This window comes from Daldinia decipiens, assembly GCF_022478715.1.
Source record: "Daldinia decipiens strain CBS 113046 unplaced genomic scaffold F4813scaffold_2, whole genome shotgun sequence".
NCBI lineage: Eukaryota > Fungi > Ascomycota > Sordariomycetes > Xylariales > Hypoxylaceae > Daldinia > Daldinia decipiens.
Window position 1 is genome coordinate 779,906 of NW_026054545.1, and position 17,533 is coordinate 797,438.

Here is a 17,533-nt window from a genome sequence, read left to right on the forward strand (position 1 = left end):
GACCAAGAACAAACCCAGCATTTTACCCGCAGATAACTCGAAATCTCAACCAGGTCATTCTAAATGTCTCAATAGTTGAATATTATTAAGGCTGTTGTATGGGAAAGACAATGAGATACCTTAGGTACCCCAACTGTTCGGTGCCGTAGCCACTAAGCTTCATCGTCACCGCTGAATTATCTCTAAGTCTGAGGCCAGCCGTGTTGATATATGAGATAGAGACTTCGTGACTGAAGGGAGAGAGTATACACGCTTGCTTTCCCCTCTAAACTCGGAATTAAGAGTGATTTCCTCTTCGAAAAACACCAAGTTGCGCAGTTGGCGAAGAGCGCATCGCCACATCAACATTACCGAGATAAATATCTCAGCCTAACGAGATTGTCATGATGAGTTTTCAATGTCCAGCGTCATCTTGGCACTTAATTTTCACGTCCTTTTAACCAGGGTTGATGCATTGCGGCTGTAGGCCAGCTCAACGGATCCTTGCTCCGCTAATAAGGCTAGCTGCCCCTTGGTATTTTAACGACGAAGAGTATTGGTAAAAAGATGTGACTAACGACAAAACCAGTCCGTCAATGTTCAGGGGTTAATTCAGCTCGGGGATCACTGTGACTAATAACTTCGATTCAGCCTAGGCTAAGGCTCGCAAAGCATCATATAGTGGCTTTTTTCTCCTCACTCATCCTCAAGAGGCCAAGAAAATCATGGGAAGTGAGACGTACATTACCTATTCGTGTTCTTATCATGCGTCCGTCGTGTCGCCTGTAGCTAAGACGTGGCGTCCTGGTACATTTGCTGCGTATCCTATCTTCGCTCGTGCTGGCAAATAATACGATTCGAACTTGAAGGCATTTCTCACCTCGCTGCACGTGCGACTTGATGTACAGGATATCGAGAGGTAGAGCTAGACAATGCCAAGCGTTCTTGTTGAGGGCTAGTAGCGCTAACCTATACTCTCTACCGAATCACCGTAAACTGAATATCCACGACGTCCTATCTAAGAGACTTCTGCGCATTAAGCTCACCGACTTGATTTTTTCAGATAGTCACACGGGGTAAAATTCGCCCAAGTCAAAGCAAACATACCAAGCCTCCTGATTGGAAAATATGCCTGGCTATTGGGGCTCTAGGACAAGCATGGCAACAGAGCGGGTAGGTGTTATAATCCTGGAGATGCAGCTCCCTGGCCGGGAAATGAAACTAGCCGCTTGGCTTTTCAGCCCATCGAAAAAGACAAGGCTTTTACGGCGAGAATTATGTGCCGCTTCGGGTTCTGAGTGTAATGAGATCGAGACGAGGTAAGAAAATAAAAGGTACGCGGTAGTCCAGGCACCGTCGTCGTGGGTTTGCCTTTTTTAAAGCGTCTCTTCAACCTTACACGGCCAAAACTCCAATTGCTCAGCTGTCAAGTCTATACAAATCCCACCCAAAACATCAAAGTATACGATGCACGCCCTCGCTCTTGCTCTGTTCGTTGCGCCGGCCGTCATGGCCGCGACGCCACGAGCGCGTTCTGGCCTGCCGAAGAGCTTCGCTCAATCCAAGCTCCTCAATGTCTTTGCAACTTGCGATGTAGGCCGTGTCCAGTGCGAGAATGGATGCATGCCTATCGATGGTGTATGTTGCAACGACAACAGCGACGAGTACTGCCGCAATGGCTACTACTGTATTCCCAATGCATGCTGTCCTGAAGGAGAAATGTGCAGCGGATCCAGCGACGACGAAGCCTCATGTGACATCGGTGAGACCGAGTGCGGCGACCTATGTATGCCCTTAACTGGAACATGCTGCGCCGACGGACTCCATTATTGCCCCGAGTTCGGCACATGTACCAATGATGGATATTGCTGTGAGGCTGGCGATGATTGCGACGACAATAGCAGCAGCTTCCCGAGCTTTACCAGTAGCTTCCTGGGCTCTAGTAGCAGTTCTGCAACGGATGATGACTTTACTTCCACCACTAGCCGCACGACAACAGCGACAGCAACCTTTACCATCCATCACGAAAGCTCATCCAGCACGAGCAGCAAAACCAGTAGCGACACCAGTAGTGAGGAGACCTCGAGCAGCTCAGCTACCACTGTAGACTCGACTACTCAAGCGCCCGTCACCCCTGCTCCTACCGCCGTAGTCACTACAACCGTATCGCATCAGGCGGGCGGCATCTTCACAGCCGACGGAAAAATCGCTGCCGGTCTTGCCGTCGTTGCCGCGTTGTTAGTTTAAAAACCCCTACCCGTGGTGGCTCTTCCGAACTTAGCGGCGGTACCTTATAATTGGGAAAGAGACTTCGATTCTTGTCACATACTTAGATGGCAAGATGTATAAAACGATAGAGGGTGTAATCTAGATAATATTCCTACGAGGAATGAGACGGATAATGCTGGATAGTTAGCACATATATACTGGAATGAGAATCGCTTACTATTTTATATCATTTTTGAATTATCCTTGGTCATTTAGCTCGCTGATTGTCATCCTTAACCTGATTCTTTTGTGTGTATTCTTCTCCCTTACCAGTGAATCATGATTATCCACCGGCCACTCAGGCCTTCCATATTACCTACCCATCGCGATAAATTAATACACCACTTAACCCATAGAAAAAATCAAGCCGATATTAATAAGAGGAATAGCATTGGTTCAAGGATTAGTTGGGATCTAGATAAACATATGCTTGGTTGCGGGGACACTCAACCAGCAGCTATCGAATCCGCGACGAGTATCAACGAAGCCTACCTAGTAAGTATCGTAACGGTTCTCTTAGAATCATCAATAAAAAGATGTATTGATCATCTGCAAGGGCTCTCTTCTTTATGCAGGTCCATTAAAAGCAACGCATATAATACGAAGTGTCGAGGCTGTAGAGTTTTACGTCTTATGCCACAGATGGAAAAAGAAAAAGAAAGTTGAAGTTCGCGGTAGTTGCCTAACCTAGATTAATAAGACGGACAGAATTGCAAATCCGATATGGTGGAGCTTTCATCCCTATGCCCCTACATACGCATTTGATTGATTCAGTGACGTCACTATAACCATTATCTAAACTCTATGTTACCTATGTACGAAGTAGAACCGTCAGAATTACAAGTGCAATAGTGCAAATTCACATATATCAACATATCCCTAAACAGGTAGACAATAGCCTCAGTTTAAATTCTCATTTGATATAAACTACAATAGTTATTAACGTTGACCAATAATCAACCCATTAAAAGAATGCCAGGCTTCACAACCATGCGCGCAGCTCTACGAGCTCGGTCGGGAGCTCCTCTCATGTCAACCACGAACCGTCTAGTTGCAAGTAGACAGATCCATCAATCATCGGCGCTACTTATGCCTTATAAGGACGACATGGACCGCGAATCCCTCAAGCCCAAGGCGCACGAGTACACGACGGGCGGTACAGACGGGGAGATCGCTTCTAAGCAAGACGCCGCATACAACCCGAACAAGACGGATCCCGAAACCGAGGTGAAAGCTGCGGGCGCGGAGAGCAATGGCAATGCCTTAGACAGTAGTCCCGCGAACAAAGATTTTGCCGAAGGTAGCCGCGGCAATGTGGAGGACAAGACGCATGGTAATAAAAAGAAGGCAAGCGGCGCTGGCAATACGCTCAAGAAGGGCAGGACTTGATGAGCATCTATGGCTTGGTAAATGGCTTGGTAAGGAATAAAAGTCCTGGGAAAGAGATTGAAACTTAGTTGCACATTTCCCACAAATTTCGCATTCGAGATCAGGAGTTTGGGGATTGGCTATAGCCGTTGGTGGACATATATGCAATCACATAAACTTCACAATACTTACCATACCTTGACGTTACTCGCAGAGAGCTTGTGATCGAATTTCCGGGGGGTACCTATCATCACAAACTACATATCTATTTACCTCTCTGTAGAACTCTCGCCCGCAATGCTTAGCCGTACAACCCATCAACGTCGTCTTCTTCTTCCTCGTCATCCTTCGGGATTTCGATAACCTTCTTCTTATTCAAGTCTGCTCTACACATCGGGCACGTGCCCTTGCTCTGCAGCCACGGCCCAACACACTCCAGATCGAACTTATGACTCCCATGGCACGGCAGCTCAACCACCAGGGGGTAAGGGTCATCGACGAAGAGCTCGGCGCAGATGGGGCAGCTGTCGTCTTTCTTGAGGCTCTTCCGCGGCACCCGGTCCAACGTGTCGAGGTACTCTTGGCTCACGCCGGGGATCTTGTCTGGTGGCGCCCTAATGTCGTCCTCCAATGCCGACATCAGGGACCCAAGAAAGTCTCGGTTCTCTTCGGTCGGGGCGTCCGTAGATAGCGTCTGAAATTGGTCCCGCAAGAGGTGGAATAGCGCTGCCGCGTCCACGGGCGTAGGTCCCGTTTGCTCCCGTTGGCTTCGTGCATTATTTGTTGCCGAGTCTGGAGATATCTGATGTAAATGCGAGGTGAAGCTCGACATGTCCGGGCGCCGCCGATGGGGCCGGCGGTCCGAAGCCTTAATGTTATGCTCGACTGTGCAGGTTTGATTGTTAGTTAGTTTAGCTAACTTGCATTTAGCCATCCATACTGGGTAAAAGTTACCTTCGTAGGGATTGCTAGCCATGGTGGGCGAACAGTATGCGGGATAGGCTGTGTGATTCGTCGAGCGGATATGAGAAGGTGTCCAGAAGGGTGTTCGCAACCGTCGAGTAGTAAGTAATAAGGAGTGAATAAGTTAGGTAGTAAAAGTGTTCACTCAAGATTTCCGATTTATTTATCGAGCTATTGGAGATATAAATGGAAGAAGCACAGGTCTACGTAAGATTTAGGTATTGTACCTTACCTTATCTAAGAGATAAACTAAAGCTTCATTTGCCCCGCGTTATAGCTGCGAATAAGGCAGGCACCGCTAAGCCACGCGTATGTATTTGCCGGCTAACTTTCTATTTACGATACGCCATTTATGCAATTTTCGATGCCCATTCGATAGGTAAGTCAGGTTAGGTTAGGTACCTAGGTACATAATAACCAAGGACCGCACCTCCAGTTCCGGCCCACTACACTTCAACAATACATCATTTTGTCATCTCATTCATAGGTACCTTCTGGAAACCGGTCCCCTATCATGATAATATCAATTATATTCCACCACCTAAGGTATCTTTAGAGTATATCTAAATTATTATAAAGAAAATCCTTTATATCTAATCCTCACGAATAGGCGGTTCTTTCAGAGCTTGGTTTTCACCCACGCAGCAGCTTCGGGGGTAGACTCATTGAAATACCTAAGATGTGCACTAAAATCCGGGCCAGTGGCACCACCGCAGACAGGATCTTCGGCGAAACACCATGAGTGCATTGATTCCGAGAATTTGTTCAAGGATCCGAGATTCGACCCGGATCGCGGCCAGAGCTAAGTTGCTACCTGTTAGTATACGATATAAATTCGGGCGCTTGTAGACAGGTACTTACTCCATTACCACCGGCACCTGTTCCCACATTGTAAGTCTGAGAGGCTGTGTGACGCAGGTCGCCAAAGAAGACCACCGCTACGACTAGAAGATCCAGTTAGCATACGCCGTCGAAATTTGGGGGTGCGAGGTTGCGTACTCTGGTTACCGGGCGAGGTTTCGGGTGATAGAGGCGTGCTCGTTTTCTGCGTGCAGTCTTGGAAAGGACCGCCGCCGCCTCCAAGTATGTCGCCTACAACGTGTCCTCCCTGGGAATAGCCGGTCAAAACCAACTTCGCCTCAGGACAGCTTTTAGCATATGCTGTGATCTGCGCAGTACCATTGGCGACTCCCCCGTATGCTGAGTTGCAATAGTCCTCAAGCGTGGCGGGATATATGATATCTTCGTACCCGCAGCTCGACAAGCCCTCGCATACTCTGTTGACGACGTCCTTTTGGACACCCGGATATGGTTCGGTTGATCCTCGGGCTATGAAAAAATGTATGTCCTCGCAGGCGGTTTGTCGCTCGTCGAGATTTATCGGCGTCGCGACAACGGCCTTGAGGAGGGCCGTGAAGAGGAGAGACTTGGTGAGCATGATCCTTGATCTTTTACGAATAATGTTTTGGGGTCTTTTCTCGCTCGTAAGTGATGAATTAATTAGCTATCAGTCAGACCTCGTAGTTGAAGGGCAAGGCACTCTTATATTTCTGGGTTTTAACTTCCTAACTTGTCAAGAAACAGTCGTATTTGTCGAAAAGGTGTTTTGCGGATGATGTCCCAATTTCGGACTTGTTCCGGATCCACCGTCACATCGTATCCCCAGATTATATGCCCAGAGTTTAGAGGATGATACCTTAGATCCCTACCCAAGAAAAGGGTCTAGAATTTTATGTAATGTCAATATCCTCCCAGCTCACCTTTATTAAGGAGTCGGTTAAGGGTATAGCGATGCTGTTAAGTATCATTCGAGGGAAATCCGAAGGCGGCACTGTAGTAAAGTTCTATTTCTGATATCTAGTAATTTGTTTTTCATTTTAGCCTTTAACCTTGACCCTTGAGCTGATATGTGTAGTATCCGCGAATAACCCATCATCCTTCCCCATAGTGGGACTTTCGGGTGTCCAGCCGGCATCATGTACCGGTAGTTGACTGCATGAGGCTGCGGAGAAGTTGACTAGGTTAGGCTATTATAACGCAAATAGTCTATAGCTACCCAGTTTGTGCACATATCGTAGAGTCTCCAAGGTCTTCTTACCCATCCGTATGCCAAGAAAAGCCTAGACCTTTTAAAATATTTTTAAACAACTACAGTATACTAATAACAACTAGTTATGTTGCATGAGGAGATATTACAGACATAAATAGACTCCATAATATCCATACACTTCAACTATATTCACCAAGGCTAAAAATATAAGAAGATCCAAACAATTGCACTGCTCTTAGGTATTTAACAATACTGAATAACCGGTAGCTACCTTCCTCTTTTTTAAAGCCGTGGCTAGATATATCTCCTTTTGCTAAATATTCACAAACTTCCAATTATAGCTATTTTCGACCTGTTGAACTTCCAGGTCAGGCGGGCTCGCACTCCCCTTAACTCGAGGGTAGAACTAATAGGAGAGAGAAGACAAGCTCTAGGAACTAGTAAAAATAACCAGCCCCTTTCAAGACGACTCGACTACCCCATGAAAGTTCCCTCCTCCATCAACCCCCCACACCATACCCTCCTCTACCCCTCCGTATCCTCTCAAACTCATCAACCAGAAACTCCGCGCTCTGCACCCCGCCAATCACGTAATGGTCGTTGACCACAAACGTAGGCACGGCACGCACCGCGAGCCCCCGCGGGGACGACACCTCCGCGACCAAAGCACTCACCGCGCGGCCCCACACCTCGCTCGCGTCCTCGAGAACGGCGCGGATCTGGGCGCTCGTGAACCCCGTCGCGGCGGACGCGGTCTCGGCCAGAAACGACGGGTCTGATATATCCCCGTCGGACTCGTGGTGTGCCCGGAAGAGCGCTTCCAGGAGGCGCAGTTGGAGGGCTGGGCCCCGGGCTGGAGCGTTGCCGTTCGTGGCGGACGGCGATGACGGCGAGCGAGTGCTGGTGTGTGACAATGGCGGAGCTGACGCCCCCCGTCTATTACGTGCTCCGCGCGTCGTTGTGGGCGTGCTTTCTAGTGCGAACCGGAGAAGCTTGTGCGCGTTCCGGGTGCTTCCCGTGCGCCCGGCCCAGGTGAAGTTTATGCCAGCTGCCTGTCCGGGGCCGACCCAATACGCGGGGCCTCGGGTACGTGCGATTAGGTAGTCGGATTTATCGTATGCTATGGTAATGCCAGGTTAGCTAGCTGACTAGTCAATCTGTTAGTGATCATGGGATTCCCTATGTGTGTGTCCTGGTTTGGGGTTAAACGAATATGTCTATCTTCCTTCCATCTAGCATCTGTCGAGTCGTTACATGATATGTAGAGGATCAGACGTGCTGTATACAGCCGCCAATCAAGATCGGAGTGTATTATAGTCTCATGCTTTCGTCCATGTTCGAGACTTGGAAAGTTGAATGTAAGACTTACCACTTCGAGCTGCTAGAGGATGAAGCAGAAACGGAGTACAGACTATCTCAAAAATTGCCTCCAGATGACGGGCTCTATAGGTCTCGATAGCGGTCTTTAGATTTTTGAACCCGATGTAGCAGTATGGACAGATCACATCCAAGATAAATTCCACAAAAAACCTCGTCGTCTCGGGGGGTATAATATCGGCCTTCCTGGTGGTTTCATCCTCCTTTTTCACTACCACCTCTTCAGTGTCCTTGTCGTCGACAGGCAACAGCAAGTCCCGTATCCTCGCCATGCTTCAAGGATTTAGGCGACGTTAATCCTTGAGACTAAGGGCAGAACTCCTAGAAGAGTTGTAAAGAGGCCCTTAGTTCCTTTATTTTAGGTATTTTTATTTTTATTTTTTATTTTTATTTTTATTTTTTTTGCAAGTGATATCCCTCTTCGGATTACCGTCGGAAAGGAGCAAGGGGCTTGAATTTTGAATATCCGAGGTCTCGGCTTAAGAAAAATAAGAGAGTTGTAAGAAAGTTGTAATAGGGGCAGAAGCCCAATCAACGACTTCACCACATCCTTGGGGATTTCCATTCTGGCGGAATAATCGACACCGCAAGACATGAATAAATAATCAGTCAAGTTAGTCCCACGCCGTCAGCCCGTACAAAACTCTAACACCAAAAATGCCGTGTCCAGCATGCATGAAAGAGACAAGACGCAATGTACTCCTGCATTAAGCAGCATCGGTTCAGCAATTTCTTTTTTGCTCGTAGGAGTCCAAAGATCACATAATCAATAAATACGATGCAGAGTATAGCAAGAGCTGAGCTGTAACTAGTTCCAAGTACGATGCGCTGGTAGCCGCGCCGAGGAAACAGAAAGAAAAGGAAAAAAGGGGGGAGGGATTACATAGGTCATAGGTACATAGGTATTATGCAGCTACCCCGTACATACCTACATATGATCACAAATCAAAAAATCGCCAAAAACTTCCCCGGGCGCTAGACCCTCGGATCCCGCCACGCCATCGCCGCCTTAGCTGGCGGTGCTAATTTCGTCACAATCGTACGAGAACGACGAATGCTTCCTTTTTTGATTTTATGTATTTCCTTACTGCGCCGCCAAGGAATCTACGCCCAGCAGAGGTTAAAACGGCCCGAGGATCGACGTTTGTCGTTTGCAGAGTAGTATACCACAGAGAGAAGAAGACATGGTGTTTGATCCTCAAAAAAAACCTAGTCGCGCATCCACCCTACCCGCGCGCCGGGATTTAACGTGCGCATCCCGTGCTAGGAACCTGATAAAGACGGCACCGATTAGTACAACATCCTGCATGCAGAATGTTGTCTTGTCTCTACCTAACCTAGGTATGTATACGAAAATGTCTGTGGATATACCTGTATCTATTGGTGTGGGGTGGTATAATACTACCTTAGCTACCTAAGCTATATTGACTACGGAAATGATGAGCTTACAAAAAATAAATGTTTTCCACAATGGGCAACTTTAAATATAATTCGAGTATAATTCCATTAACTACGACTTGATATATCCCATCAATTGACTATGTGTGTAGTACGTACAGCCTCGACCACAATTATCAACAAGCGATGTAGTACACCCCATGAGGTAAACTACCAAGCATGCATTAAAAGAAGCTTGTGCTCTCTATTCAAAGCGCTGCCGAAATCTTCTTTTCATTCTTGATGCTCAATATCGGCGACTAGTCTTTTTATCGACATACCATCGCACTGTACGTTTGTGCTTTTCTAAAACGAAATCCATCGCACCAAGCAGATTCCTGTCTTTCTTTACATATTTACCACCCACTACAAGAGCAAACAAATACTCCAGAGTCCCTTGACCAAATCTTTTCCGATCCTTATCCCTAACTTCCTTCCTTTCCACCTATGCCGATTTATGCGTAGTATCGTGAAGACCGCCAGGCCGACCAGTCTATTTCGAATCGACAAGAAGAAGCAAAGTTCCAACAAACCATCCCCATCTCAGTTGAATCTATCAAGTGAGATGCAAGTATCGGCCCGTGATATTATTAAGTTCCACTAGTGGCACCGGCGGTCTATGCCTCGGCCGATTAATGCGAGGGCGTACGTATCTAGACTGAGTCGAGACTGCCTCGTAGTAGGATTCCTGATCTGAAGCCTGAAAACAAGACAAAAGAAAAGAGACAAACGCCACTTGCCATCTCAAACGCATGTCGCGAATAATCAAACCTGCCGTGCCGTTGGGTATTGAGCCGTCCATAACACAAAGGGAAGATGCAAGAAACAAAGGAGATCTATGCAAGATCATATCTGTAGGCGTACGTGATCTCATCGTAACGCCATCCTACACCGCTTTGGAAGTCATCCTACTGACCAGCCCACAGCTCGTTAGGACGTGGCTTAACGTCATATCCTGCTGAACTGGGCTCCGTGCTTGTTGGTCGTCGAATTTGAGCACCCGAGTTGTAATACATCTGGCCCAAGTTGTTGCTGCCCAGAAATGGCTGATCTGGATCGGGATATACGTAGCTGTTACCACTGTTGCTGTGGGTGGGTGAAGCCATGTGCGAAGGCGATTGCCACCCGACACTACCCATATGAGGGCTTCCACCTGTACTACCAGTACCTGACTGGTGCGATTCTATACTTGGCTCTAGAGTAGGGGGTGGCGGATACACCGTTGGGTGAGAAGTAGGTCGCATGCCTGTTGGGTAGCCCGGGGCCGAAGTAGGACTCTGGGACTGCATATCGGTACGAATATGCACCGGAAGTGAACCATTGCCCACATACGAATAGTCGCTGTTGCGCATCGCATTGGCAGCAGCGAGCTCGGCACTAGGCGAGATAGACATATGTCTCTGGCCTGGTGAGGGTGTATTCAGTGGTGAACCATGGTTTGATCCAGGCTCACCATCACTACGAGCCACGCGAGCTGCGTTCCTGCTAGCCTGTGCTGCTAGAGCATTAGCTGTAGCTGCCGCCGCCTCTTCAACTGTACCAGAATGAGAATTTTGGTGCCGAGTCAACGTAGTTCTTCGAGTGAACGTCTTTTGACAGTTAGCATACGGGCACTTATACGGCCGTTTACCCGAGTGAATACGCCTGTGTCGGGCCAATGAGCTGCTGTCGCTAAATGGCTGAAGATTTCGAGTTAGTATGTCTTCTGCGTGAAAATAGGGATAATTAATACCTTGCCACATCGTTCACACATGTGGGGTTTCTCTCCGGTATGAACCCGTTGGTGCACCGTCAGAGCTGATCGTTGAATAAACTGTTTTCCGCATCCTTCATAGTCACAAACATGCGGACGAATACCACTATGGATACGTTCTAAGACATATTAGAACCGACCATTTTCATCTACTTAATAATAGGACGACTTACCGTGCCTAGCTAGATCACTGCGCCGCGCGAAGGCTTTTTGACATGTGCTGCATGGATACGCCTTGTGTTGAGGTTGTGGCTGCTGGGACTGCTCAGGAGGTTTGTTGTAGGGCATAGAGAGTGCGTGGGAGAGCTGCGGCATGCCAGGAATCATCATAGTAGGAGGCATACTAGGGTCGGACAAGGCCATCGTTGCATGCATTGCAGTGGGGGAACCATAGGGCCGACCGTTACTCATCCCATTCAGGGCATCTAATTGTTGGCCAGGGCGGGGGCCTGAGTGGTAGGAGCTCTCAGATCCGTGCGGTGAATTCGCACGATCCATGCCGATCGGAGTCAGCTGCGGATGGGGAAGAAGTTGGTGTTCTGGCGAGCGACCTGACGCTGCTGCTGCTGCGGCAGCAGCTGCCGCCGCGTTCTTCTTGTCCAGCATATTTGTGATATTCATCACTTCTGATGACGGCGATTTCGACATGGCGTGGCCAAAACAAAAATCCAAATTAACCGAATAACGCTTCCCAAACTCGAATCTCGATAGGATTATCACCTCTTCACTATGCTGCGCGCGCTATAGAAGGGTAGGATTATTCCTTCTTTAGGCAGTTTCAAGTGAATTCCAAGTACAAATACACCAAACTCGATATAAAGGCGTCGTATAATCCAAGTATCTTAGTCTGTACAAGTCAATAAGACACAGATTATCGCCTTTGTTGCCAATGGTGAGAGGGTCCCGGGTAGTTGGACTTGATACGCGTCAGCCTTGACCTTGACGAGTCCAATCTAACACTTCCGCGGTACGTGGACGGTTTGCTTTGATAGAAGCTGCGCACAGTTTCAGCCAGACTATTTCCGGCCAGACAACTCGATGCGCCTAAATTTTTCTATCGGATCTCAAGGAGAGTCTGCACAGCAGCACAAGTAACAATCTCTAGAGAAATGTTCCTCTTTTGATCATTAGGAAAGATGACGAAGGTGGGGTAGTATCGCGGGCGTATGCCGTGGAGCTGAATTCGGGAGGGCGTGATGGAAAAACAATCGAGTGAGGTGGTATTCCAGTCACGATTTCGCGTTTATTAAGGCAGTATGGGGCGAAAGGTCCGCAATCCTGAACAAGCCTAATCGAGTCAGCACTCTGGAGAGGTATGCATGTTATAGACTAAGAACAGCTTGGTAGCGTTCGTAACACATGCGGGATGCAAAATGATGTTTGTTGACTTGGACCTTGTCGACAGAGCTATGTAGCACCGAAGACTTCCGTGGTGCAAGATACCTCGAGCTCAGACAATAGATCGGTCAAGGCAAACCGCCCCTTGAATGCGACGCGTGGGAAAGACATGAGGAAGTGATCAGATTGTATAGCAACTACGGGAGCACATCGTGCAAACCGAACGGCCTATATTATCTCTGCAACAAAAGAAAGCGCGTGGTAGATCCGGAGCTAGGCGACTAAGGCGGGAGGGAATGGGGCAGCTTGTGATCCTAACGTACCTCGAGGAATTATTCGGGCTCTTCCAAGTTTAACGGTTGACAACGTAAGAGGAACAAGAGCGCCGCTACTTATGGTGATTAATATCTAGACGGCCGGCTCGGAGTAAAAAAGGTTGACGAAGGAATTTAGAAAAAAGGATGTGTGACGGCGAGGGAAGGAAAAATAATGGAAGTGATGAAATGACCAAATCGATGGTTATTTTAGGTAAGCTTGTCGAGGGAGGTGTACCATAGTACTTGAGTACTTAGATACCTACGTCTTGGTACATTTGATATAAATTTGGCGGTGGGCAGGTAAAATGGTGCATGCGCATTGTGGTTGGTAAGGTTGGTAAGGTTGGTAAAGGTTGGTAAGAGCACACTGTAAAGATGGTAAGGAACGGGAGCAGGGGCCACAACGCGCAGGTAAAGGTAAACGTTGCCGTGGGTACCTCGGTAGGTACCATGTACCTAATCTATCTCTAAAGAAACAAAAACACAGCACGAAGCTACCTACTTACGTACCTGTACGTATACATATAGGTAATCCAGGCAGAAATGCAGCAACCCTTACAGTCTAGTCGCGTCTCTGTATACCGGCGTTAAAATGAGAAATAAAAGAAAAAACTTCTACGTAAGAAGAAATATTATATTAAATAATTCTTCTCCCCTTTTCTTCTTACTTGTTTTTTTCTCTCTCAACCCTTGTTCATTTCCAGAAAGGTCCAATAAAACCGCATTTTAATAGGGCTACAGCTACACGGGTACCAAAGTAGCATACGTACATGCGCGTACAATGTCGCACGGGTATCGATAAAGTAAAGTAGTCTAAGCATTATCCAATATGCGCTAAACCATTTTAAGTATTGAATTTGTTTTCTGGAAGCTTGACCCCTGTAGGTTAAAGCGAGAAAAGAAAAAAGAGAAGAAAAAAACTGTCGGGGCTTTTCGGATCGTCCCGATTCGGCAGTACTTATTCAACTTTTCTCATTATACGTATCGAGATATATCGAGGTTAATTCTCTATTCTATATTTATATATTTATATATATAAGTATTCTTTTCTTTTGTTAGATCGATATGTGAGCAACTTAAATACCAATACTATAGATTACCATGTATTAGGTATTCCGTAGTAGATATCAAACGCATAATTCGATCATGTACCCAGGCAGCCCCAGGCCCCAGGACCCAGGGAGAGGAGCCGGTCTGAACATTACTTACCTTGGCATCAGGCACAATTATCATCCCAGTAAAGACCCATATAACGGGATCCGCTCATACCATCCGCGATATTGACATGATCTCCCCCAGACGTGCCATTGTACATAATCACTTGATTGCAACAAGTGAAACACCATTAAGGGTGAAATTTTATGTACGAACGTTGAAATCTACGGGGAATGAGACAGGCGGGCTTTTTTTCATGTGGGCAATATCCATATAACAGTAGCTAACACGACGCATAAGGTACATACATGCATATGATGATATACATCATACAGGTTTACATACATCATACCTACTTGACCTAGGTCTAGGTCTAGGTCTAGGTCTGGGTATATACAAACCATGGGGTAGTACACACATACATACGCTGTGCAATACCAGCGCATTCGGCATCGGAATTAAAGTAGGTATCTCGGAAGGCTGTTGATAAATCTTGGTAGGGTGACGAATACTGAGCAGTGAAAATACTAATTACCAGTACCAGTTACCAGTTACGAGTCAACAGTCATTTTCCGTCGGAACTGCCTAGACTCACAGACTTAGCAAGCAGCTCAAGTCAACCCAAGAGTCGTCCAAGGGAGGACGTGGGATTAACACGTACCGATGACATGGTAAGAAGGCAAGAATTAATAAGAGAGAAACATCCTTGTAAATAAGATGTACTTCTCTGCTTGTTCCGCTTCCATGGCGGTTCATCGTTTCCATAAATAGGGACTACATAGCCATGACTAGCCACTAGCCACGGGGGTGCATTCCGCTCAGTAACCCTCACTGACCGTAAAGAATACCAGGTAGAATCAAAATTGCACATCCAGGCTTAACTCCATGATGGTAGTGATGGTAATCTAGCAATAATAAATCCGGACTAGTATGGGCTATTATGCAACGGCAACACCAAATGCCTGGATTTTGAATGTTTGATTATTTTCTTTCTTTTTAACTAGTTACCTTTACATATATACTTACACACTTTACTCACCTAGGCTAGGTACTTTTCCTCTTGTTCTTGTGCCAAAATGAAACATTAAAATATACGAAGTACCAAACAACGATACATGTAACCCGGTGGGGGATCCGTGTACGAAGTGAGTACGTACCGTAAAGGAGGTATCTCACATCACACCCACACTACCCTCGACTTCCCCGAGTGTGAGAGGGAGGGTTATTCCTTTTTCTTATTTCTTAGGTAAGTGTTTCTACGGCCGTGTCCAATCAAAACAGAGTATAGACTAGGTACAGAGAAAAAAGGACGACCCCCTTCTTTATTAGGTAGATAGCTCATAAGTTATAATTCAGATATCAAATTTTTACTTTTGATTCTAGCAGTCGTATACATATCGACATCATCAAATAAGATGAATCTCCAACTTAACACGTCACTTTTTTCACGACGGGAAGATGCAGATAATGCCGGGAAGATCCAGGGCATCTGGTCTTCTCGCACTCTATCTCATACAGTACTCCAGTTCCAAATCAACCCGAGATCATGGAGAAAGACCGAGTCGTATCAGCGCAGCATTCCTATCAGCATTACCAGCTGAGAACAACACAGCTGTCCGCAGCTTATAGCCTCGTGTAATCACGCTTATCTTCAGCTGCTCAGTAAGAGTAGGACACGAAATGATACATAACCACGTTTTCGACAGTGTACCCTCTCGAGTGGCCTCTGCCATCGCACGTACGGTATGGTACGGTATGTATGGATGGTTGGATAGCTGTGGGGAAAGGCATGGGTTCCATCATCCAATGCACCCCGGCGCATGAGGTTTCCAAACAGGCCCGAAATTGGCCCTAACCCCAACACAGCAAGATTCTGGAAGATTTAGAGAAGCGGAAGAAAAGCGTTGGACCCGGACACGCCAACATTGAAAGGATCTTTTCTCTCTGGAAACCATCCCCGTCTTACATTGCGTGAACAGGAGCCTGTACATAACGGCGCCGCGGACGTCTAGCTACCCTATACTAGCCACGGCATAATTACTACGGCGAGTTATATTTTCCCCCCTCCCTATTTATTTCAATAATTATGACAATCTTTCGATCTGATTATGCTTTATCCCTTCGGCCGAGCGCCTTACCCGGACATGGTCCCCCTTACTACGTAGACTAGTTCAAGGCAATGGATCGTTGCTTGATCCGTGGCATGGGAATCTCCCGCGCCTTGCTAGCGGCACCTTCATTTCGCAGGCATTACCAACAATGACATCAATTTGTTCGGCCATACGAATAAAAACATTCTCGAAGCTTTGCCGTCCAAGCTGCCAAAAGCGGAGCAACCCCTGCGCTTCCATGACTTCCACTCTTTCCTTCTAGAACCACAAACACAATTCCAATCTGGATCTGGGATGTAACTAAATTGACAGGCATTTAACAGTCTGTGTATTTACTATCGAACAACGGTTATCATCTGTGGAAAGGGTTATCAATCTTCCTAAGCCGTTCATCCATCTTATCGAGGTAGTGTTCAGAATAGTTGATTCATTCGGCTATTTGATTGTGTCTTAGGTCAAGACGAGAGCATAACATTAATTAGGTAGCAAAAGTCGATAAGGTGTCATAGGTAGTAATCCAGGTAGGTATTTAACAATATTTTGCAGCTTCTTGCTTGCGCATGTTCCCAGCTCGTAGATATCTATAAAAAATATTCATGGCTAATTTGAAATATAGACTATTGTGGTGTTAGATACCTCCTGTTGGTAAATATGCAACATGTCATATCGAGGAATGACTTTAAAATGTCGTTTTCTATACAACAATAACTGGTAGCACTCTTAGCCATTATACCAACGAGCGTTAGCTTGTTTGCAACGAGTTTAGAACAATATGTTGGTTGTGATTTGAACAGTTTCATTATCATGAGATCTCAATTTGTAGCTAAAGCTGACGACTTACCAGTAAAGTTGCTTCATAAGCCACGTAGAAAACTCTTCTGCCAGCAACTATGTCCTTTGGGTAATACAAGATACCTCACATCGGGAGAGTTGTGTTCCAACTCATGATATGCCAAGTTTACTACAACGCTGGACAGCATCACGCACGTATCGATTTGGAACTAAAATCCGAGCTACAAAAAGGGCCGGCGTATGCCACGTTGCTAGCCGACGTCAAAAACACGTTCCTACTCTAGTGCATGTATCTATCAAGTAATAAATAGCATAGCTTGGTCGGATTTAGCTCCACATCGAGGCTCATCTTTTGATGCCAATAGCGAAGGTAGGGTGTATGTAATCGATCTGGTTTGCTATTGTTAATGAGCTCGGGTAGAGTAGCTCGCCGAGCCATTTCAATAAAGGTAACTAAAATAAAGCTCTAACACTAGAGTCTACTCACTATACTCCTTCAATTTTCCATACTAATAAGAAGAGACCTTCCACATACCCAAAGCTGAAGACGTCCGAGCGAGAAATGATAATTCCAATAGGTATAGGGGGCACTCTATTAGGGAAAAGCGGAATTATCAGATTTCGG

At 46.5% G+C, this 17,533-nt stretch overlaps 6 protein-coding genes across 6 annotated transcripts; 2 read left to right on the plus strand and 4 right to left on the minus strand.

The window, feature by feature from the left end:
- Positions 1-726: 726 nt before the first annotated feature.
- F4813DRAFT_101987 (uncharacterized protein) lies at positions 727-2,376 on the plus strand. The gene has a single exon (XM_049238396.1). The coding sequence runs from the start codon at positions 1,447-1,449 to the stop codon at positions 2,224-2,226; it is 780 nt and encodes a 259-aa protein (XP_049104165.1). The 5' UTR covers positions 727-1,446; the 3' UTR covers positions 2,227-2,376.
- Positions 2,377-3,004: 628 nt separating this feature from the next.
- Positions 3,005-3,776, plus strand: F4813DRAFT_102107 (uncharacterized protein). Its single transcript, XM_049238399.1, has one exon. The coding sequence runs from the start codon at positions 3,220-3,222 to the stop codon at positions 3,634-3,636; it is 417 nt and encodes a 138-aa protein (XP_049104166.1). The 5' UTR covers positions 3,005-3,219; the 3' UTR covers positions 3,637-3,776.
- F4813DRAFT_102106 (uncharacterized protein) lies at positions 3,777-4,888 on the minus strand. The gene is made up of 2 exons (XM_049238398.1): positions 4,570-4,888; positions 3,777-4,500 (listed from the first exon to the last, which is right to left on the minus strand). Exons 1-2 carry the CDS (start codon positions 4,589-4,591, stop codon positions 3,917-3,919), a joined length of 606 nt encoding a protein of 201 aa, XP_049104167.1. The 5' UTR covers positions 4,592-4,888; the 3' UTR covers positions 3,777-3,916.
- Positions 4,889-5,197: 309 nt separating this feature from the next.
- F4813DRAFT_378527 (carbohydrate esterase family 5 protein) lies at positions 5,198-6,016 on the minus strand (the record flags this gene model as incomplete). The annotated part of the gene is made up of 3 exons (XM_049245344.1): positions 5,198-5,380; positions 5,440-5,522; positions 5,578-6,016. 3 exons carry the CDS (start codon positions 6,014-6,016, stop codon positions 5,198-5,200), a joined length of 705 nt encoding a protein of 234 aa, XP_049104168.1.
- Positions 6,017-6,842: 826 nt separating this feature from the next.
- On the minus strand, positions 6,843-8,929 carry F4813DRAFT_102103 (thioredoxin-like protein). The gene is made up of 2 exons (XM_049238397.1): positions 7,998-8,929; positions 6,843-7,748 (listed from the first exon to the last, which is right to left on the minus strand). Exons 1-2 carry the CDS (start codon positions 8,275-8,277, stop codon positions 7,129-7,131), a joined length of 900 nt encoding a protein of 299 aa, XP_049104169.1. The 5' UTR covers positions 8,278-8,929; the 3' UTR covers positions 6,843-7,128.
- A 1,421-nt stretch (positions 8,930-10,350) lies between these two features.
- Positions 10,351-11,801, minus strand: F4813DRAFT_378528 (uncharacterized protein; the record flags this gene model as incomplete). The annotated part of the gene is made up of 3 exons (XM_049245345.1): positions 10,351-11,121; positions 11,175-11,314; positions 11,369-11,801. The coding sequence occupies 3 exons, from the start codon at positions 11,799-11,801 to the stop codon at positions 10,351-10,353; spliced, it is 1,344 nt and encodes a 447-aa protein (XP_049104170.1).
- Between the last annotated feature and the right edge of the window lie 5,732 nt (positions 11,802-17,533).

Bases quoted from the DNA above. Each gene is read 5' to 3' on its own strand.
- F4813DRAFT_102107 (XM_049238399.1), top strand. From the start codon at position 3,220: ATGCCAGGCTTCACAACCATGCGCGCAGCTCTACGAGCTCGGTCGGGA.
- F4813DRAFT_102103 (XM_049238397.1), bottom strand. From the start codon at position 8,277: ATGGCGAGGATACGGGACTTGCTGTTGCCTGTCGACGACAAGGACACT. The intron at 7,749-7,997 runs GTAAGTCTTACA...GCATTACCATAG, and splicing joins TCCTCTAGCAGCTCGAAGTG to CATACGATAAATCCGACTAC.
- F4813DRAFT_101987 (XM_049238396.1), top strand. From the start codon at position 1,447: ATGCACGCCCTCGCTCTTGCTCTGTTCGTTGCGCCGGCCGTCATGGCC.
- F4813DRAFT_102106 (XM_049238398.1), bottom strand. From the start codon at position 4,591: ATGGCTAGCAATCCCTACGAAG. The intron at 4,501-4,569 runs GTAACTTTTACC...AAACCTGCACAG, and splicing joins GGCTAGCAATCCCTACGAAG to TCGAGCATAACATTAAGGCT.